This window comes from Rhinolophus hipposideros (assembly GCF_964194185.1).
Source record: "Rhinolophus hipposideros genome assembly, chromosome: 19".
Lineage (NCBI taxonomy): Eukaryota > Metazoa > Chordata > Mammalia > Chiroptera > Rhinolophidae > Rhinolophus > Rhinolophus hipposideros.
In genome coordinates, this window is record NC_138065.1 from 28,480,697 (window position 1) to 28,504,761 (window position 24,065).

General features: G+C 38.6%; 1 protein-coding gene across 1 annotated transcript in view; it reads right to left on the bottom strand.

Annotated features, from left to right (window-relative positions):
* CD84 (CD84 molecule) overlaps positions 1 to 24,065 on the bottom strand; it is a 65,004-nt gene that overhangs the window by 29,966 nt on the left and 10,973 nt on the right. Inside the window, exon 2 of the mRNA XM_081026555.1 lies at positions 6,612 to 6,968. Coding sequence (XP_080882681.1) covers positions 6,612 to 6,968 — 357 coding nt within the window. The remainder of the gene's footprint in view (positions 1 to 6,611; positions 6,969 to 24,065) is intronic.

The following is a 24,065-nucleotide window of genomic DNA, read 5'->3' on the forward strand; positions in this document are numbered from 1 at the left end:
GTGGGGCCCTGAGAATTTGCATTTCCAACAAGTTCTCAGATGATGCTGATGCAGCCAGGGCACAGACCTCACTTTGAATTGTGGAAATTTAAATAATGATGTTAGTTCTAATATTTTACCTTTTAAAAGTACTTTGCATTAGATATTAGAGAAATTCAAATAAAAACCAAAATGAGAGGATTTCCAGTCAAAATGGCAGAGTAAGAAAATGTGGTGCTCACCTCCTCTCAGGACCACATCAATTACAACTAAACTACAGAACAACCATCATTGAGAATCACCTGAAGTCTAGATGAACCAAAGCCCTACAACTACAAACATACAGAAGAAGCTACCTTGAGAACAGTAGGAGGGTCGGAGACCAGGTGCAGGCTAGTCCTATACCCATGTGTGACCGTTGAAAATCAGCAGGGATATCTCAGCTGCAGAGGTTCCCCCCAGTGGAGCAAGGAGTCCCAACCCCACAACAGGCTTCCCAGCCCAGGGTTCCAGTGTCAGGGAGAGAAGTCTCTATAACTTCCGGTTGTGAAAACCAGTGGAGATTGTGGCTGAGACTGAGAGTGGCTGCAACCCTAGGTGCTCTTTTAAGGGGCTTCCACATGGACTTATCACTGATGACTCATTCTTTCTGAGCTCCAACACTGTGGCAGTAGCTTGAAGGTGCCAGGGACTTACAGGGAGGGCTGGAGGGGTAGCTTTTTCCCAGAGGGAGGAGCCTGGGAAAATCATTGTTTCTTTGCTGAACCCTCCCCATCCCTGCATGCAAATGCAAGCAGACACCATATCAGAGTCTCCAGCAAACTGGCTATCACCTTTATCTGCCCTGCCCAAGTTATTCCCTCAGACCCTGCCCCACCCAACTTTTGGGCACACCCAAGCAGCTTCCAGTGGCTTTTCCACACAAACCACCTGCCTTGGTTCATGCTGTGGACTTTCCTAAAATCTCTCAAATGCTCACAAAATCCAAACAAGCATCATCTGGCTCGGCATGTCATGTTCCTCTGACTGAGCAGCCCTAAGCCTGGCACTAGCAACAGCCACATTGGGTTTGTGGCTTGGCCTCCAAGCATAGCTCAGGTAGCAGCCATTTCTGGATTGTTTTGTGGCTATTCCAGGTGGCCCTGGGTAGGAAATAGACTGCTGCTGACCTTGGCCTATAGTGGGTCTCTCACAGGAGGCCCTGGGCTGGCAAACCTAGTGGACAGCTTCGGACTGGGCTAGAGCATCACCTGACTGCCTCCAAGGATGACACACCCAACGGGCAGACAGGGCAGGCACCAGAGCCCTGCTAAAGTGAACTCTGCTCTTTAGGTTCAGCCTGTGCATCACAGCTCCTCCATTGTAGTTATGGCCAATCTTCACACCACCCAGCCTGAAGGTCAATCTCGCTCATTGATGTGCAAAGAGCAACCGATGCTTAACTACAACAGGAGGGCAAACACAACCCACACAAGGGACACACCTGGAGCACTCAGCTCTGGTGACCAGGGAGACTGTGCCACTGGGCCCCACAGAACACCTACTACATAAGGCAAATCTACTAAGATTGGAAGACATAGCAGTCCTACCTAATACATATAAACAAACACAGGGAGGCAGCCAAAATGGGGAGACAAAGAAACCTGTCCCAAATAAAAGAACAGAACAAAGCTCCAGAAAAAGAACTAAACAAAATGGAGACAAGCAATCTAATAGATGCAGAGTTCCAAACACTGGTTATAAGGATGCTCAGTGATCTCAGGGATAACTTCAACAAAGAGATAGGAAACATAAAAATGGAGATAAAAAATATAAAAAAGAACTAGTCAGAAATAACGACTACAATAACTGAAATGAAGACTACATTAGAGGAAATCAACAGTAGCTTAAATGAAGCAGAAGATTGAATCAGTGATGTAGAAGAAAACACCCAAACAGAACAGCAAAAAGAGAAAAGAATCTAAAGAAACGATAAGAGTTTAAGGGGCCTCTGAAACAACATCAAGCATACACCAACATTCCCATCATAGAAGTACTAGAAGGAGGAGAGAAAGATCAAGAAGTTGTAAACCTATTTGAAAAAATAATGATGGAAAACTTCCCTAACCTGGCAAAGGAAATGGGCATACAATCCCAGAAAGTGCAGAGAATCCCAAACAAGATGAACCAAAACAGACCCATACCAAGACATATCATAATTAAAATGCCAAAGTTTAAAGACAAAGAAAGAATCTTAAAAGCAGCAAGAAAAAAGCAGTTAAGTACTATAGTGGAGCTTGCATAAAACTGCCAGCTGATTTCTTAACAGAATCTTTGCAGGCCAGAAGGAATTGGCTGGAAGTACTCAAGGTGATGAAAAGTAAGGACCTGCAACCAAGATTACTCTACCCAGCAAAGCTATCATTTAAAATCAAAGGAGAGATAAAGAATTTCTCAGACAAGAAAAAGTTGAAGGAGTTCATCACCACCAAACTAGTTTTACAAGGAATCTAGAGGGACTTCTTTAACACACACACACACACACACACACACACACACTCACAAATATGAATAATAAAATGGCAATAACTACATACCTATCAACAATTACTTTCAGACGTTCATCATCTATATCCCTCACACTGTGAGCCCCCCTCCTTGTCTTGTACACCTGAAACTAATAAATAAATAAAAAAAAATAAAGTATAGGGGAAAAAGTAAGCCTGTGAAACAATTATCACATGATGAAACTAAAATCTAACTAACAGTAAAGAAGCACAATTATTTTTTCTGTTCTGCTGCTTAGTTAGCTTGTAGATCATCAATTGTAAAATGCTTTACTTGGTGAAATGAAAGCTATAATTACCAAATAAAAAATAAATTTCACAATCAGAACAAAAATTACTGTAATTATTGGAATTATCGAATGCATAATATAAAAAATATATTCAATATACTTGTAGAATCAAAAGGTAAAATTAAAATATGAGAAAGCAAAGAGACCATCAAAAAGGTCTAGGTGGAGTTAAAAAAAGCAAGTGTATATATAAATATAAATTTTTATGAGTATTGAATATAATATAAAATATACATTATATATGTATATATACACACATATATTCAAATAAAACATTTAATAGGGGAAAAAAACAAACAAACAATTACTTTCAATGTAAATGGATTAAATGTTCCGATCAAAAGACATAGGGTGACTAAATGGATAAGAAAATAAGACCCTTACATATGCTGCCTACAAGGGATGCACTTCAGATCAAAAGACACACGCAGACTGAAAGTAAAGGGATGAAAAAAGATATTTCATGAAAATGAAAACAAACAAACAAAAGCTGGGTTAATGATACTTATACCAGACTAAATAGACTTTGAAACAAAGGCTATAACAAAATACAAAGAAGGACCTAATAATCCTATTTTCGGGTATTTATCTGAAAAAACTCAAAATGCTACTTCGAGGGGACATGCTCATCCATATGTTCGTTGCAGCATTATTTCACATAAGCCAAGATATGAAGGCAACCTGGGTGCTCCTGAATGGATGAATGGATTAACAAGAAGTGGTACATATATACAATGGAATATTACTCAGCCATAAAAAAGAACAAAATCTTGCATCTGCAACAACACGGAAGGACATAGAGGGTACTGTGCTGAGTGTAGTAAGTCAGACATTGAAAGACAAATATCATATGATTTCACTTATAAGTGGAATCTAAAGAACAAAATAAACAAAACAAACACATAGATTCAGAGAACATTTAGATGGTTGCCATATGGGAATGGGGTTGGGGGTGGGTGAAAAGGAGAAGGGATTAAGAGAAACAAATTGGTTGTTCCAAAGTAGTCATGGGGGTATAGAACATAGCATAAGGAATATAGTCAATAATACTGTAATAACAATTTATGGTATCAGATTGGTACTAGATTTATTGGGGTGATAGATGGGAGGGGGTTTGAGGGGCATGGTTGAAAAGGTGAAGGCGGGGTTGGTCCAGTGGGGTTGGCCCAGTGGCTGGCTCGGTGGTTGGAGAGGCATGCTCCTAACACTGAGGTTGCCAGTTAGATTCCACAGTGAGCTGTACTCTCTACAGCTAAGATTGTGAACAATGGCTCTCCCTGTAGCTGGGCTCCATGAGCAGCCGGAGGTCAGCATGAGCTACAGCGAGTGGCCGGCAGCCGGCAGCCATAGTGAACGGCTGGCAGCTGGCAAGAGCTGCTATGAGCAGCCAACGGTGACTGACTGCCTCAACGGCGTGCAAGGCTCGTAATACCAGCATGGGCCAGGGAGCTGTGTCCTACACAACTAGACTGAGAAACAACGGCTTGAACCGAAGTGTGTGTGTGTGTGTGTGTGTGTGTGTGTGTGTGTGTGTGCGGCGGCGGAAGAAGTGGAAATAAAAAAGTGAGGAGGATCACTTGTTAAATTACATAAATATCTAACCACTATGCTGTACACCTGAAATTAATGTAAAATAAAATTGAATGTCAACTGTAATTGAAAAATTTAAAAAGATGGGGAAAGGTGAAGGGAAATAAGAGGTTTAAATTTCCAGGTATAAAACAAATAAGTCATGCGAATGTACTGTACAGCATAGGGAATATATCAATAGTATTGTGATAGTGTTGTAGTGTCAGATGGTTGCTGGACTTATCATGATGATCCCTTCCTTAAGTATATAAATGTTGAATAATTATTGTGCACTCCTGAAACTAATATAATATTGTATGTTAGCTATATTTTAATAAAAATCTTTTAAAAAAATGAGATACCACACACCCATCAGAATGGCCAAAATGAAAAATAGTGATAACACTGAATACTGGAGAGGAAGTGGAGAAAATGGATCACTCATATATTGCTGGTGGGAATGTAAAATGGTTTGGCAATTCTTTTAAAACTGAAAATCACTTTTAAAGTTCTGAGTTCTGGGGAGAGCTATCCAGCCATGAAAAGACATGGAGGTAACTTAAATGCATATTACTAAGTGGAAGAAACCAAGCTGAAAGGGCTTTATATTGTATGACTCCAGTTACATGACACTCTCAAAAAAAAAAAAAAAGGCAAAACCACGGAGAAGTAAAAAGATCAGTGGTTGCCAGGAGTTGTGGTGAGGGAGGGATGAATTAGTAGAGCACAGAGGGTTTTTAGGGCAGTGAAACTCTTCTATATGATACTATAATGCTGAATACATATCATTATGTTTGTCAAAATTCATAGACTATACAACACCAAGAGTGAACCGTAATGTAAACTATGGAGTTTGGATGATAATGATTCATTAATGTATGTTGTCATTTGTAACAAATGCACCACTCTGGTGGGGGATGTTGATAGTGGGGAGGCTGTGGATGTGGCGGGGCAGGGGGTACATGGAAACTCCTTGTACTTCCTACTAAATTTTTATAAGAACATTAAACTGCTCTAAAAAAGTAGAATCTTTTAAAAGGGGGAAAAATATTCTGAGATGGGTAGTGGTTGATGATTGCACAACAATGTGAATGTACTTAATGCCACTAAACTGTACACTTTAAAATGGTTAAAATATTAAATGTTATATATATGTTTTATATGTTTATATGTTATATATGTTTTATCACAATAAAATTTTTTTTAAAAAGAAAAATGGATTTACCATATGAGTTCACCCTTGGGCCTTTATCTCAGAGAAACAAAAAACTTATTTCAGGCAGAAACTTGTATACAAATATTCATAGCTGCCTTATTTACAATAGCCCCAAACTGGAAACAACTAAAATATCTCTTAATAGGTGCATGGTTAAACTAACTAGTATATCTATGCCATGGAATGCCATCCAGCAATAAAAAGATATAAACTATTGATACTTGCAATAATTAGGATGACTAAAGAAATTATACTCAGCGAAAAAAGCCATTCTCAAAAGCACGCATACTGCATGATTCTATCTAAGAAACATTTGTGAAATAACATAATTATAGATATGAAGAATGGATTAATGTCTCCTAGGAATTTGGAAGGGAAAAGAGGGTGGTAATGAGTGACTGTAAAGGGATGAGGGACTCTTGCTGATGATACAATTAAGTATCTTGATTGTGGTAGTGGTTACATGAATCTATATATGTGAATAAATTGTTCAGAGCAACACATAAACTCACACATAAATGAGTGCCTGTGTAACTGGTGAAATCTAAATAAGCTCAATTTGTTGTATTAATGTCAACTTCCTTGTTTTGATATTGTACTATAGTTATGTCAGACATTACCATTGGGAAAGGTTGGGTACAGTGCACAGAACATCTTTGTACATTGTCTTTACACCTTTCTATGCATCTGTAATTATTTCAAAATTATTTTAAAGTACTTTGCATACAGTCTCACTTGATTTTCACAGTAACTATGGGAAGTGAATAGGATGATAATTCACGTTTTATAGAAAAAAAAAGCAAGAGCACGGGAAAAACTGCTGATGGAACATTACATAGCTAAAAACAAGAAAAGCCACATCCTTTTTATAAATATTAATCTGTAGTTATATAAATATTTACAAGTATAAAAAATTTTAGGGTACCCAGTTTTCAAAAATATAGATGTTTTTTAATAACAAATTTGCAAAGTAAAAATAAAAAACAAGCCCTCTATCTTCCCACAACTTACGATAGACTTGAAGGTTGTAGCTCCTGGTGATGGTGGTGAATTCCTTCATTTCAGGGGTTTTTATATTTATGTCGGCTTTGTAGATCCCTGCGTCTTCCATCCTCAGATTGCTGATCTCCAGGTCGTAGTTCTCATGTGAGACGTTTATTCGTTTTTGATAATTTTGGTGGGTCACAGTAACTTGGGGTGCTGTTCCTGGGTCTCTTGGTACTACAAGAGCAACAGATGTTTGGGAATTCACCCAAGCAATGTTGGCAATTTTCTGTGATTCTTGGATATTCAAGGGGAAACTAACTGGATCCCCTAGAATCCCATTCACTGTGAGGATGTTTGTGTTGCTTCCAGCTGCTTCCAGACCTGAGGACATAGATAGAAAACCATAGCCATTTGGCTGTTGCACCTTTTAGAGTTCCCTGTCTCCCCAGGCTTCAGTCTCCCTCAGAAGCTCCCATGGATGCAGATCATCCAACTTCTTGAGGATGCCATTTATTTTTTTGGCATTCTACTCTAGATACATTTAATATATTATGATGGCTAAATTTTCTAAAGGATTTTCATCGAAAAATGTGGGAAACCGTGCTGAAGTGCTAGCAGATGTTGTTTTGTGTAACGTTGAACCTTTGACTTCCTTGAGTGGTTTGTGCTCCCAGCAAGGCAAAACTTGCTACTTTGAGAACACAGAAACTGACAAGGTCAGGAAGTGCGGAGCTGACCAGGAAACACCCCCTTGTTTATCTAAACATTGTAACTATTAGATTGCAGACAGTTCTGTTACTTTTTTGAGGCCCACAGTATATAAGCTGCAAAAATAAACTTGGGGTGAGGCATTCTACTTAGAATTGAGGCAGTCTACTTAGAACTGCTGCAGTCTACTTAGAATTGCCTGCCCTCCGGATCCCATCTTTGTCTCTCTTCTTTTTTCTCAATCCTCACTCCCCACTTCAGGGACTGTTCGTCTTGTCGGCAGGTACAGACAGAAAAACAAAATTTCCCAGTGAATTTCCAGGGATCCATTTCATTAAAAATATGTTTATTTAGACTTACAGACTCTGAGAGCTAGGAAGGATTTGAGAGATGAGGACCATAAGCCTTCACAAGGTCTGAGATATTAAATGCCTTTCTTTTCCAAGGTCATATATCTAAGTGGTGGAAGAGCTGGGGCAAGAGCCTGGGATGGCTACTGTAGTCTTCTCAAAAAGAAAGTTACACCTATGCCTCTATTCCTGGAAAATATAGGTAGAGAGTGCTTTAGAAACTCTTGAGTAAATACTCCCCAAGTTGGTGATTTTGAGGGGTCTTTTTTGTTTACTACTACATATCCCCAGTCTCTGGAAGAGTACCTGACAGATGAGGTCTGACAATGAAGTTCATGAACTTGTTTCAATGATGTTGCTAACCTTTTTTTGATATCAGAGGGATTTTTTGTTATGAATTTGTACCAACTAGGCAAACAGTTAACCAAGTTTACTATTAATATTTGGAAGTGCTGAAAAGGCTGTGTGAAAAAGTTAGACGACCTGAACTTTTCATTAATAATTCATGGCTCTTGCATCACGACAATGTACCAGCTCACACGGCACTGTCTGTGAGGGAGTTTTTAGCCAGTAAATAAATAACTGTATTGGAACACCCTCCCTACTCACCTGATCTGGCTCCCAATGACTATCTTTACCCAAAGATAAAGGAAATATTGAAAGGAAGACATTTTGATGACATTCAGGACATCAAGGACAATATGATGACAGCTCTGATGGCCATTCCAGAAACAGAGTTCCAAAATTGTTTTGAAGAGTGGAGTAGGTGCTGGTGTCAGTGCATAGCTTCCCAAGGGGAGTCCTTCGAAGGTGACCGTAGTGATATTCAGCAATGAGGTATGTAGTGCTTTTTCTAGGATGAGTTTGCAAACTTAATTGTCCAATCTCTTATAATGCGTGGTTAGTATATATTTCTGGGACAAATTAATAAATGGAATTCACTTCTGTTTTGCTTATAATCTCTTGGAACAACTTCTGAAGTAAGTTTCATTTATTCACTCATATACTTATGAATGAATACATGTATTTATTATTCAAGGTAAGCTTTGTCAGAACACGCCTTTGCCAAGGTAAGCTTTGTATCCAGAATACAATGGCAGGTATTTATTAACTTAATTTATAATACAAAGGTTTGTACTCTTTTAAGCATGATGTAAGGAGCTGGGGATACAATGGTGAATAAAAATAGATATAGTTGCTTTTCTCCAGAACTTAGTTAAAGAGACCATTGTGGATCAGATAACCACAACTGATTAGATACAAAATATATACGTGCTATGAGAGAGATATATAGTGCTTTGAGAGAGAATAGCAAGGGAACTTGATCTGTTCTGGGAATTCAGGAATACTTTCTAGTAAAAGCTAAAGGATGAGTATTTTAAAAATCTGACATGGAAACAAGAATGAAAGGTTTATTTTCTTCTCCATCACCTAATGGAAGATAAACTGATTTAATACATAACTCATAAAATGAAAGGCAATATAATTATGTTATTTTCTCCTTTCATTACTTTGTTATTCTCATTTAGCTCTATTTATTTAGAAGTAGAGTTTTGAGCCACCATGGATGATATTCAAAACATTTAATAACCAGTAGACACAGGCACTGACCCATCAGTAAGGGTATCAACCATAAACAATAACAGGGTCATTCTGATGAGTATTGGCTATGTGTAAGCCCCAAAGAGGACGATGTAAGTTTTCCACATAAATGGGTTAAGGCTGACCCTAAAATTTATCCAGGGCTTGGTATAAAGAGGGCAAGAAAATGGTTTATTGAGAATATACATCATTTTGAAGTGTCAGAAAAGCGAAGGGATTTTTTAACCTGCTGGTGCTGTCTCACTAAGGTCACATTTGCCCTCTAGCCCAGTAGGCCTTTAATGAACACAGTGGCTGTGAATATAAACCTTTTTCCTTTCAGACCAACTGAGATTTTCCTTTAAGAGGACCACCTCAGCAAGGCTTGATGGTGTGGGCTAAGTACAGAGGGAGATGTAACAGGGCCCTGCGGGGAGGGTGAGACTAAGGACCCTCATTTACAAACATTTATTAAGTGTTAACTATTTGCCAGATGCTGTGTTATAGACTCAGGAACAAATAATACATGGTTGCTGTCTTAAGGGATACAGGTGTGTATATAAGTGAAAAATAATACAATGTGATGAGTGATAAGGGGTAAGTGCAGAAGGAACACACCATTGGGGGACAGGAGAGACTAAGGTTGCCTTCAGTGGCAGGAGTAAGTTTACCAAAATCCATTCTCTTGAACATTAATTCTCTCCAGGTAAATTATTCCACTGGGTTGATGAAGTCTCATAGAGGGTCACGTGGAGTGTCCCAGCCTGAATCCCTGGTAGTCCCAGACATGGTTACGTGACTTGTGCAGTTGCACAGAGCCTTGAGCTAAAAAGGACCCTGAACTTGGCTTAATGCTGCTGTGCCATCTTGAAATTCTTAATATTATTTGAACAAGAAGCTCCACATTTTCATGTTGTACTGGGTTCTGCAAATTACATAGCTGCTCCTGGTGCCAGATCTCCCATGTCTACCTTAAGGCTTTTCTGAAGTCAGGGTCTAGTGCCTAATTGCCATTCTGCTCTTTGGATTCAGGTTAGGTGTGAGAAGATGGATGAGATGTAGGTTTCATAGACTTATACTTCTGGTGGGTTCTCTCATTAAACCTCAGGAAGTGTGTAGGCAGTTTGCAAAGGTGGACCTTCTTAGTATTAGAGCAGTTTTGCAGCCACAAAATGGTTGTTGTGCATCGCTATTTTTGAAGTCTGTCATATTTTCCATAGCAAGTCATTCAAAAAGTGATGCTGGGGTGTCAAAGGGTGATGAGGCAGAAAGGGTGGGTGATAGAATAAGCTGTGGGAAGTTCCTGCTGCTATTTGTGCTGCTGATGTCATTGATTAGAATTCAGGGATTGCTGAGAAAAAGCACAGGTTTGTACAGGCATAAGATAAAGATTCCGCCACCTTCAAACATTCCATCTGTAGTGTGAGATTGGCAGCTGCAGAACCATAGCATGTAGTGGAAAGATAGGGAGGTTGAAGACCCAAGTTCTAGTACTTACACTTATGAGCTGGATAACCCTAATAAAATTAGAAAACCTTTCTGAGTCTTAGTTTCTTCATTCATAGAATGGAAATAATAGCTGCAAATTTTGCTTTATCTAATTAGTGATTAGCAAATCATATATGAGTGGAAATTCTTCCTTAACCATCAAGGCAAAATAAATATTAGTTCTGAGGTTGATAATGACAATAATGAGGATGAGAATCATCCCTATCATGTTTTTTTGTCACTATCATAATAATTGGTACATGCCCTTGAAGCCTTCCCTAGTATATCCCTATGATGGCCTTGGTGACACCAAGGCCATATTGAAGAATGTATAAAGAACCCTTATTGAGGGCTAATTCAAGTAAAGACCAGGAAGATAGTTTTAGGTATCACTCCACTTGGTGGACTTTATTTTTCTCTTAAAAACTTCAGGTTTTGTTTTTGTTTGTTTGTTTGTTTGTTTAAGAATCTCTATATCAACCAACCCAAATATTTAGTTTTCTAGGTGCTGAAAGGACTTAAACATTAGCGTTTAAGTGGTGACCTTAGGAAAACCCAATTTCAGAGAGAACTTGTGGCACAAGTCTTGAGGACTTACCATGAAATGCACTATGTAAGTCTATGACAAAGATAGGTTCCCTGCCTTTTTCAGGATTTTCTTATCTGGTTAAGAAAATAACATACACACATACACATAACTCTCCTTTGCAATATAAGGTAGTAAATGACAAATTCAAATGAATGATAGAAACAGTAATTGCAGTAGGAATTCAAAGAAGGGAGAGATTACTTTAAACTGTAGAAGTTAGAGAAAATTTATTAAAGAAAGTAGAATTTGAGGGACACCTTGAAAAACAAGTAGAATTTTGCTGGATAGAAAAGGAAAGGATGGGTTTCTCAGGTCCTTGGGTCCTGAATAAAAGTTTAGAAGCAGGAGAACATGTGATGTAGTTCAAATGAGTATAGATTTACATAATGGAGTAGAGAGAGATAAAGCTGGAGATATAAAGAGATATGGTTTAGATTTAGGACAGCCTTGAGTTTGAGATCTACATCACAGGCAGAGCGGAGCTATTAAAGTTTTTGAGGATGGAGATTAAAATGATGTTTTAGGATCATAGTAATATAGTAATGATGTGTAGGAAGAATAAGAGGAAAGAGAAGCTGGGCTTGAGAACCATTTCAGAGGCTATCATAGCCGTCTTGGCATTAACTGGGGGATGATAATGGGAATGGAAAAAAAAGGCTAAATTTGAGAGATAGCACAAAGAAAGGCAAGGAATAAGGAGGCATCTAATAGAATTCAATTGTTCAACAATATATTTTGAGAGTCTACTTCATGTCAGTGGAAAATCTATTCAGTTTATTTTGGAACAAAGTCAAAAGTAGAAGACAAGTTTAGTGTTAGAAATATTAAATTTAGGATGATGAGGGACTGTCCAAGTAAACAGTTGGAAGGATAGAAAATAAGGAGAGGGAATGGGCTTGAAGTATTTGGGAAGGGGGGGGCTGTGGCCAATTCTTCTAGTTGTTTTCCAACATTTGTTCTCTCCTTCATTCTTAGTAAAAGAATCCTTAATTTGCATCAGGGCATGTAGTCACCAAGAATAAAGACTACATTGCCCAGGTTTCTACTAGCTAATTTGGTCATATGACTAAGTTCAGGTCAATGGAATGAAAATAGGTGTTGTGTATAACTTTTGTATCTTTAAGAATAGGGGACTTTGCTTTCTTCATCTCTTTGTTGCTTTTTGCAGGCTGAATGTCATGGCAGCTGGATCTCAGACAGACGTTTTGGATCAAGATGATGAAGCCAAGTACTGATAATGGTGGATTGAAAAAGTGTGGATCCCTGATGACCATGTGAACTATTCTACTCATGGAACTGCCAACTCTGGACATTTTTTACATGTACAGGAAATTTCTTTCTTCTTTAAGCCATTGTTATTTTTGAGTCTCTGTCACTTGCTATCAAACAAATGGAAGTGGAGAGAGATGATTGAAGAGAAGAGGGTCATTCAGGAAGAGTAAGGCTGAAGTCCAAGGCTGAGCCTTGTGAACAGTGCTCAGTTATAGAAGAAGCACTAAACAAACAAACAAACAAATGAACAAACAAAAAACTGAATAGACCAAGTGTCAAGACAGGCACCAATAGTGGACAGTGCCATGGGACCCAAGAGGAGAAAGAGTCTCAAGAAGGGGGTTATTACTGATTTCTAATTGATTCAGAGTGTTCAAGTGGGATAAAGATTGAAAATGGCCCCTAGATTTGTTTATTAGGAGGTTATTGATGGCCTTTGAAAGTACAGTGCAAGTAAGATGATTCAAATGGAGGCCAGGGTGTAGAGGGTTGAGGAAAGAATAGGTGGTAAGAAAGTGAAGAAGCTTGACAGTGAAAGACAGGTGATCATATAGAACAGTAGCAAGAGAGTCAAGTAAAATTAATTTATTTGATTTTTTTTTCAAAATAGAAGAGACTGGTGGGGAAGGGTGGTATGAAGGGACAGCAGATAGAGATTTCCCTGGTTGGCCCTGTCTTAGGTTAGTTGCTCCTACTCATGGGCTCTCTGCAACTCTGTGTTTCTTTCTCGTAGTACTTGCCAAATTGTGTGCTAGTTATGAACCCGTGTGTCTGTTTCTGGGCACTGTGAATGAGTTGAGTTCAGGGAGATTACCTTCAAATCCCCAGATCCAGCTCTGTGCATTATACAAAGGCCACTAAATACCTGTTATGGAACTAAAGATGGAAGGTAAATGGGCAGTGGAGGGTATATGCATAGGTTTCCAATCAGGTAGGGTCATACCTTCTTCTGAAGTGGAAGGGAAAAAGGAAAGGATGAGTGAAAAGATAAGACTGTTTTGAGGTGGTATTGGAGGTGGAAATAGAAGAAGGGTCTTCTTGGTGAGGTGAAGAGAACACAGATTTGAGCCAGGCTCAGTCCCTGCCATTTACTGAGACTTCGTCTCACTTTACTACAAGATGGGATATGATAGTGCCTGCCTCATAGATTGTTGTGAACACAGACAGAGGTGTTTGATACATAGTGGACACTTTATAATAGAGTGGATAAAATAGAAGACACTTATGCTTGATGGCCTTCATCTCTTTAGCAATGTAGGAGGTGAGACTATCTGACAAGTGTAAAGAGGCCAGGGTGGGACTAGCTAGGAAGTAAAAAGATTAGGAGCACAGGTTTTGAACCTAGTTGCATTATCTTGAGAAAATTATTACCATTCTGTGATCCTCAAGTTCCTCACCTCTAAAATATGGATAACTATTACTACAGTTAAGAAGATAAGGCACTTAGCAAAATGCCTGACACATACAAATGGTAGTTACTATTATTATTTGATGAATGTACAAATTTTGAGGAAATGTTACTGTAAGGAACACCCTAGGGAGTCTACCCAAGATTGATTAAGGGAATGAAAGGATTGCTGAGCAGCCTTGAGAGCTCAGTGAAGAAGAGGTGACCCACATTTATAGCATCTCTCAGTGAGTGTAGTTTCCTGTCATATGCCAGAACACAGAAGGGAAGGTTAGGAGAAAGGCAATGCTTCTTGAAGAGAAGCAAAGGCAAAAAAAGAATGGAACCCTAGGGTGTGGGCATAAATAGAAAAATACCTTCATTATGCCCCCTAGATAGTTATGGTGAGAGGGAACCCAAGGGGAAGGATGACACCAGCTTGGACAGAGAGCACTGTGGACAAGCTGTTTATTGGAGGTGGCCTTCCCGTCCTGGAAGGAAAGTTGGCATCTTTTCCAGCCTAATATGCCTTTCTGTGCATTAGATAGTAACTCCTGTTTCCCTTAATGAATCCATGTGTATGGATGGACTTTACAAATGTTCATTTCATGAAAAAGTAGCTGGCAAAAACCACTAACTGGAAGAAGGCAATAGAAATTATGAGAAAAAGAAAGGTATTTGGGGAAAAAATCAGAAACTTTCTCTGGGTTAGAAATATTAATGGGGTAGGAGGACTTTAACTGAGAGAGAAATTCTTCAGAGTTGAGCAGGAGGAACTTACTAAAGAAGTATTGGGTAGAATTTAAAAATATTTTGAAATATAAAACATTTATGACAATGAAGAGGGCAATTAGACCTAAAACCTCATAGTTCTCTTTAGATTCTATTAAAAACAAAGACAATGTCCACTTGGAGTTATGGGGAGCTCCCTAGTCTCTTTTCATACTCTTTGCCATCATCATTTAAAGCCCTACTTGTTCTGGCCCCTCCCTTGCTCTTTCATCTCCTACCCTGTCTCCCTCCCTCACTCTAACCACACTGGCTTCCTCCTTCTTCAAACAGGCGAGAAACACTTGGCTGTTGTCTTAGAGATTTCGCATTTGCTGTTCTCCTTTTCAACAACACTCTTTCCAGCACTCCTTTACTGTGAAACTCTGCTCCCATGTCATCTCATCGTAGGGAGGTTTTCTGATCACCATGTTTGAAGTAGCCATCCCCTCCCATCACTCTCTATTGCCTTGCTTTACTTTATTTTTCCTCATAGCATCACTATGAAAGCATTGTATGTATGTATCTATTTATCGTCTTCCACAGCCCCCACCCCACTAGAATATAATGACCATGAATGAAGACTCTTTGTTTTTGTCACTACCATTTCCCTCGCAACTGAGTAGATGACTATTAAATGTTTGTTGAAAAAATGAATACTTTACTGGCTGCTGACCCAATTACCTTTTTTTAAAAAAAATTTATTGGGGTGACAATTGTTAGTGAAATTACATAGATTTCAGGTGTACAATTCTGTATTACATCATCTATAAATCCCATTGTGTGTTCACCACCCAGAGTCAATTCTCCTTCCATCACCATATATTTGATCCCCTTTACCCTTATCTCCCTCCCCCCATCCCCCTTACCCTCTGGTAACCACTAACCTATTGTCTGTGTCTATGAGCTTTTGTTTCTCATTTGTTTGTCTTGTTCTTTTGTTGTTTTGGTTGATACACCACATATTAGTGAAATCATAGGGTTCTCTACTTTTTCTGTCTGACTTATTTCGCTTAGCATTATACTCTCAAGAACCATCCAAGTTGTCACAAATGTTCCTATTTCATCTTTTCTTACCGCCGAATAGTATTCCATTGTGTATATATACCACAATCTTCTTTATCCATTCATCTATCGAAGGACATTTTGGTTTTTTCCATGTCTTGGCCACTGTAAACAAAGCTGCAATGAACATTGGAGCACACCTGTCTTTATGTATAAACGTTTTCAAATTTTTTGGGTAGATACCCAGGAGAGGGATTGCTGGGTCATATGGTAATTCAATTCGTAATTTTTTGATGAACCTCCACACTGCCTTCCATAATGGCTGCACCAGTCTGCATTCCCACCAACAGTGTATGAGGGTTCCTTTTTCTCCACAGCCTCTCCAACACTTGTGACTATTTGTTTTGTTGATGACAGCCATTCTGACTGGGGTGAGGTGATATCTCATTGTGTTTTTTATTTGCATTTCTCTGATGATTAGTGATGTTGAGCATTTTTTCATATGTCTATTTGCCATTTGTGTGTCCTCTTTGGAGAAATGTCTCTTCAGGTCCTCTGCCCATTTTTCAATTAGGTTCTTTGTTTTTTTATTGTTGAGCTTCATGAGTTCCTTGTATATTTTGGATATTAGACCCTTATCGGAGGCACTGTTTGCAAAAATCTTCTCCCATTCAGTTGGTTGCCTCTTTATTTTATCGATGGTTTCTTTTGCTGTGAAGAAGCTTTTAAGTTTCATATAATCCCATTCATGTATTTTAGCTTTTACTTTCGTTGCCTTTGGAGTCAAATTCATAAAATGCTCTTTGAACCCAGGGTCCATAAGTTTTAGTACCTATGTTTTCTTCTATGCAGTTTATTGTGTCAGGTCTTATGCTTAAGTCTTTGATCCATTTTGAATTAATTTTGGTAGATAGTGACAGATAGCAGTCCAGTTTCATTCTTTTGCACATGTCTATCCAATTCTCCCAGCACCATTTATTGAAGAGGTTGTCTTTCTTCCATTGTATGTGTTTAGCTTCTTTGTAAAAAATTATCTGTCCATATTTATGTGGTTTTATTTCTGGGTTCTCAATTCTATTCCATTGGTCTATGTGTCTGTTTTTCTGCCAATACCATGCTGTTTTGATTACTGTAGCCCTGTAGTACAAGCTAAAGTCAGGGAGTGAGATACCTCCAGTATTGTTCTTATTCTTAAGATTGTTTTGGCTATTAAGGGTCTTTTGTGGTTCCAAACAAATCTGATGATTTTTTGTTCTATTTCTTTAAAAATTGCCATTGGGATTTTGATGAGGATTGCATTAAATCTGTATATTGTTTTGGGTAATATGGCCATTTTAACTATGTTGATTCTTCCAATCCATGAGCTCGGAATGTCTTTCCATTTCTTTGTGTCTTCTTCAATTTCTTTCAAAAATGTCTTATAGTTTTCAGCATATAAATCCTTCACAGACTTGTTTAAGTTTATTCCTAGGTATTTTGTTCTTTTTGCTGCAATTGCAAAGGGAATTGTCTTTTGTAGTTCTTTATCTGAGATTTCATTGTTAGTATATAGGAATGCAATGGACTTTTGTACGTTGATTTTGTAGCCAGCAACTGTACTGTATTTGTTGATTGTTTCTAGCAGCTTTTTGGTGGAGTCTTAGGGTTTTCCATATATTGCATCATGTCATCTGCATAAAGTGACAATTGAACTTCTTCATTCCCAATTTGGATGCCTTTTATTTCTTTCTCTTGCCTCATTGCTCTGGCAAGGACTTCCAACACTATGTTGAAAAGCAGGTGATAGGGGACAGCCCTGTGTGTTCCTGAACGTAGAGCAAAGGGCTTCAGTTTTTCACTGTTAATTATGACATTAGCTGAGGACTTGTAATATATGGCCTTTATTATTGTAAGGTATTTTCCTTCTATACCTATTTTATTAAGTGTTTTAATCATAAATGGATGTTGTATCTTGTCAAATGTTTTTTCTGCATCAATTGATATAAGCATATGATTTTTGTCCTTAATTTTGTTTATGTGATGTATCACATTGATGGATTTGCATTTGTTGAACCATCCTTGTGCCCCAGGGATGAACCCCACTTGGTTGTGATGAATAATCTCTTTAATGCATTGTTGTACTCGATTTGCTAGAATTTTGTTTAGGATTTTTGCATCTGTATTCATCAGAGATATTGGTCTGTAGTTTTTTTTTTTGTGTCGTCCTTACCAGGTTTTGGTATCAGGGTAATGTTGGCCTCATAAAATGAGTTAGGGAGTACTGTCTCTTCTTCAATTTTTTGGAAGAGTTTGAGCAGGATTGGTATTAGATCCTGTTTGAAGGTTTGGTAGAATTCACTACTGAAGCCATCTGGTCCCAAACTTTTGCTTTTGGGAAGGTTTTGGATGACTGATTCAATTTCGTTACTGGTGATCGGTCTGTTTAGATTTTCCAGTTTTTCATGGTTCAGCCTTGGAAGGCTATATGTTTCTAAGAACTTGTCCATTTATTCTAGGTTATTGAATTGGTGGCATATAGTCCTTCATAGTATTCTTGCATGATCCTTTGTATTTCTGTGGTGTCCGTGATAACTTCCCCTTTTTTATTTCTGATTTTGTTAATTAGTGTCTTCTCTCTTTTTATCTTAGTGAGTCTAGCCAATGGTTTGTCGATTTCGTTAATCTTTTCAAAGAACCAGCTCTTTGTCAGATTAATTTTTTCTATAGTCTTTTTGTTCTCTGTTTCATTTAGTTCTGCTCTGATTTTTGTTATTTCCTTTCTTCTGCTGACCTTGGGTTTCACTTGTTCTTCTTTTTCTAGATCTTTAAGGTGTAACATGAGGTCATTTATTTGGGATTTTTCTTGTTTCTTAAGATAGGCCTATAATGACATAAATTTCCCTCTTAAAACTGCTTTCGCTGCATCCCAAATTTTGGTAGGATGTATTTTCATTGTCATTTGTTTCTATGTATCTTTTGATCTCTCCTCTAATTTCTTGTTTGACCCATTCGTTCCTTAAAAGTATGTTGTTTAATCTCCATGTAATTGTGTTGTTTCCTGCCTTCTTTTCGCAGTTGATATCCAATTTCAAGGCCTTGTAATCAGAGAATATGCTTGGTATGATTTCAATCTTCTTAAATTTGCTGAGGCTGATTTTATGTCCCAATATATGGTCTATCCTTGAGAATGTTCCAGGTACACTTGAAAAGAATGTATAGTCTGATGTTTTAGGATGACGTGCTCTATATATGTCCATTATGTCCATTTCATCTAATGTGTCATTTAGGGCTGCTATTTCATTATTTGTTTTCTGTTTGGATGATCTATCCACAGCTATCAATGATGTATTTTAGTCTCCCAGTATAATTGTTTTTTGGTCAATTTCACCCTTTAGCTCTGTTAGTAGTTGCTTGGTATATTTTGGTGCTCCCTGATTGGGGGCATAAATATTGATGACTGTTATGTCTTCTTGTAGTATAGTCCCCTTTACCATTATGAAATGTCCATCTTTGTCTCTTGTTACCTTTTTCACCCTGAAGTCTGTTTCATCTGATATCATTATGGATACACATGCTTTTCTCTGGGTACCATTTGCTTGGAGTGTCAATTTCCACCTTTTTACTTTGAGTCTATGCTTGCCCTTGTAGCTGAGATGTGTCTCTTGGAGACAGCATATGGTTGGATTTAGTTTTTTGATCCAATCTGCTACTCTGTGCCTTTTTATTGGTGAGTTCAGTCCATTTATAATTAGGGTGATTTTTGTTATGTGAGGATTTCTTGTCATTCTATCTTTAGTTTTCTGGTAAGGCTGTGTCTCCATTGTTTCTTTGCCATTTTGTTGTTGTCTGTTATTTCTGTGTGGTGGTATTCTATGATGTTTCCCTGTGTTTCTTTTTTTATTACAGTATATATTTCATATCTGGATTTGTTTTGAGTGGTTACCCTTCAGTTTATGTAAAAGATAGTTTGATATTTAGAGCATTTCTTCAGGACGCTTACTTTCTCCATTGACATATTCCAGTTCAGGCCTTTACTCTCCCCCATTTTATGTTTTGGTTTCCACACATTGTCCCTGTTGATGGTGGTCGAATAGCTTCCTTTAGTATTTCTTGTAGTGCAGGTCGTGTATTAGAAAATTCCCTCAGCTTCTATATGTCTGGAAAGGTCTTTATTCCTCCTTCATATCTAAAGGATATCTTTGCTGGATATATTATTCTTGGCTCATAATTTCTCTCTTTCAATACTTTGAATATTGGGTTCCACTCTCTTCTGGCTTGTAGAGTTTCTGCTGAAAAATCTGATGATAATCTAATGGGCTTTCCTTTGTAGGTTACCGTCTTCTTTTCCCTGGCTGCCTTGAGGATTCTTTCTTTGTCGTTGATTTTAGACAGCTTCAATACAATGTGCCTTGGAGAAGGCCTGTTGGGATTGAGGTAATTAGGTGTTCTATTTGCTTTTTGTATTCGAGGATCCAGTTCTATCCACAAGTTTGGGAAGTTCTCATGGACAATTTGTTTGAATATATTCTCTGTTCCCTTCCCTCTTTCTTCTCCTTGTGGTATGCCCATTATTCTTATATTGATCTTTCTGATAGAGTCAGAAAATTCTTGTAGAGTTATTTCATTTCTTTTAAGTCTCAAGTCTCTTTCTTCTTCCATCTGTTTCTGTCCAGGTAGAATTTCCAGGTTCCTATCTTCGATATCACTGATTCTTTCCTCCATCTGGTCAACTCTACTACCTAAGCTGGTTATTTCATTCTTAATTTCTTCTATTGATTTTTTAATCTCCAGAAATTCCATTTGGTTCTTTTTAAAAATTTCAATCTCTTTCGTAAAATGCTCATGTTATTCTTTGATTGCGTTTCTGAGTTCATTAAATTGCCTTTCTGTGTTTTCTTGCATCTTGTTGAGTTTTTTTCAGAACTTCCATCTTGAATTCTCTGTCATTTAAGTCACATATTTCCGTATCTTTAAGTTCCTTTTCTGGAGACTTTTGACTTTCTTTCTGAGCTGTCTTGTTGCCTTGGTTATTCATGGCAATTATTGATTTGTTATTTCTCTTCTTAGACATCTACAGGACTGCCTTCTGCAACAGGTTGATAGGAAGAGGTCTTTCTTTTGTTTTCCAATATTTGTTGGTAGAATGTTTTATTTTCTCTCCGACTGCAACCTTTTTTTTCCTCTCTCACACAGTAGTGCTATGTTTTCTTTGCACTATTCCAGTTTCTCACACAATGAGAGGATTCCCTGGGGAATGTGCTTCTCCTCTGTTAACAGTTCGCCTGGGTCATAGGGCACCAGGTCCATGTGGCGATGCGTAGAGCTTTTGAAGTTCCAAAGCTCTTTCTGCACCAGATTCAGAGCCCGTATGTTTCAGCAGTTCTGTTTACTACTGCAGGGATCCGCCCAGATAGGTGGGCTTAGGGGCGGGGTGAGTTGTGAGAGATGGCCCAGAGCAATGGCGGCGACCACCACCACAGCTGGTCCCACTTCCACAGCTCCCTCCCCTTTGCCGGAACTAGTTGGGTTGCTAATCTGTGTCTGCAGTCCACAGTTCTCAGAACAGCAAATATTCTGTTCTTTTGATCTGACACTGCTACTGTTCTGCTTCTAGCACTGGGCAGGTGGGGGCGGGGTGAGCTCTGGGAGGGTCGGGAGGGGGCAGCTAGTCTCAGTGCCCAAGGCTTTCGTCCTCTGCTCAGCAGTGAGGGCTTAAACCACCATTTTCAGCCTTCTTCCCTCAGTCTTTTCTTTGAGTTCTCTGCCGTGAGTGTTGGGTTTAGCCGTGTTATATGCTGCCCCCTCAGCCCTGTGGGCCGTAAGCGGAGCCCTAGCAGTCCGAGTTCTTCCTTCTCCCACAGCTGTGGTAGTTCCGGGATGCAGTGAGTTCGGAGCACTGAGCTAGGTCTGCGTCCTGTGTCCGTGTGGCTCCGTCTCCGCACTTTTCCCTTCCTTCCTCCCCGCTCCCGTGATTCTCCCATCTTTAGGTGAATTCAGTGGTGGGCTTCTTCGTCTTCCCTGTCTGCTGTGCAGGGAGTCCTTTTTGGAGTTATTGTTATTTGATTAGTTGTAAATTCCTGGGGAGCTTTACAGAGGCTCACCTCCCACCGCCATTTTGATCAGCTTTTTCTCCAATTAACTTTTTCTAGCAACAAAAAGCAAGGCAGAAAAACTCAGAGCATGAGAAAGAGTGAGCGCAAGAAAGAACTGTTTACGGGTCCCTGTATCTTGTGGAAAGTTCAGGCTATGATCTGATTTACAAGAAGAAACAGTTGGCTAAATGTAACTTCTTTCCATTCAATATTCTCATGCTATTTGCAAAAAAGTTTGTTTTTTGCATAGGTACACAAGATGGGGATTCAGAATGTGGGTCCTGAACTAAGGATCAAGAAACATATTCTAGTTAAGTCTTTGTTACCAACTTGCTAAATGACATGAATAAATCACCTACCTGCTGTCTCAGGATTCTAGTTGGTAAATTAAATAAAAAATATGTGCCCTTTCACTTGATGAGTTATGAGGATGAAATGAAGTGAAAGTGCTCTCAAATGTGTATACCAATGGAGAAGAATCTAGAGACCCCATAGAGGGTCTTGCCATGAGGATCACCCTCTGTCTGCTCCCGTGTGAGGCTCCATGGCTTAGTGATAAAGAGTCATATTACCTGAGTTTAATCCTGGCCCTGTCATGTATTAGCCACAAGACCTTGGGAAAGTTAGCAACCTCTCTGCGTCAGTTTCATCAGCTTTAAAATGAAGCTAACAGGAGCACTTACCTCATAGAAGTGTTTGAAAATTCAATGAATTAATATTTATAAAACTGTTAGAAAAGTGCCTGGCATATACTAGACACTCTATGTACCTGTTGTATAAAACAAAGAAGCACTGTTACAGAGATTAAAATCATACTCCCAAGCAATTCTTAAGGGACAAAGAAGAGTTGAAATATTGAGGAAATGTTAAAGAATGTCAACGTATATCTATTAATGAGAGTGGATATGAGGAAGAGTGTATTGTTGCTTAACAGCTACCTAAACCCTCTCCTTTTTAAAGGATCCTCTAAGTATTTTGTTATTGTTGTTTTTTATGGGGGGATGGCACTAGCTAACCTTCCCCTCCTCTTATCTTAGCCACTGCCTCCTAAATCAATAAATAATGATGGAACCTCCCTGAGTTGCAGGCCTGGAAGATAGCTGCATCCTGTGGCACTCAAAAGAGTTGTTTATAACCAGCCATACTGAGTGAAGGGAAACGGAGAGAAAAAAAAGCAAAAGGTTGAGTAGCTGGTTTTCCAGCCTCATTCTCCACGAGGCTGGAAAGTCTTTGGTCATGAGGTTTTAAGGAACGAAAACTACCACCCCCATACAATAGTATATTCTGCTACATTTTTAACTTTATATGCGGTGTGATCAAACAATACAGTGAATGTTAACCACTGTGGTCTCAAAATGTGGTAAATGCTGCTGCCAAGTGCCATCCAATGAAAAGGCAGGAATCGAGGAATCAAACCTTAGTAACAGTGTGTGACAAGTTTCAATTTGTTCAGTGTAGTCAGTTGGGTATGAGCCATGGTTGAGCAAAAGTGTGTTTTAAAGTGTGCCATAAATCATGGATCACGAACAACACATTAATATGAAATGGGCGAATTGTTTCATCCATCATCATGACAATGCTCTGTGTCATGTGTTGCTTCTGGTATGTCAATTTCTGTCAAATAAAAATATTCCAGTGTGTCCACATCCACCTTATTCACTAGATCTGGCACTGTGCGACTTCTGGCTCTTCCCTAATGTCAAAATGATTCAGTACATCAAGGCAGCCATGATAGTGCAACCAAAGACACTCATGAAAGAGGACTTCCAAAACTGCTTCAGAAACTGACAAAAATGATAGGATAAGTGTGATCGAAGCAAGGGGAGTATACTGAGGGAGATTAATAGCAATGTGTCTTTTAGTGTAATAATTTTTTTAAATTAAAGTTTATTGGGGTAACAATTGTTAGTAAAGTTACATAGATTTCAGGTGTACAATTCTGTAACACATCATCTATATATATCACATTGCGTGTTCATTGCCGAGTCAGTTCTCTTCCCATCACCATATATTTGACCCCTTTACCCTCATCTACCACTCCCCTCCCCCTTAATCTCTGGTAACCACTGTGTCTATGAGTTTTTGTATCTTCATTTGTTTGTCTTGTTCTTTTGTTGTTTTCAGTTTTATATACCACATATCAGTGAGATCACATGGTTCTTGACTTTTTCTGTTTGATTTATTTTGCTTAGCATTATAATCTCAAACTCCATTCATGTTGTCGCAAATGATACTATTTCATCTTTTCTTATAGCAGAA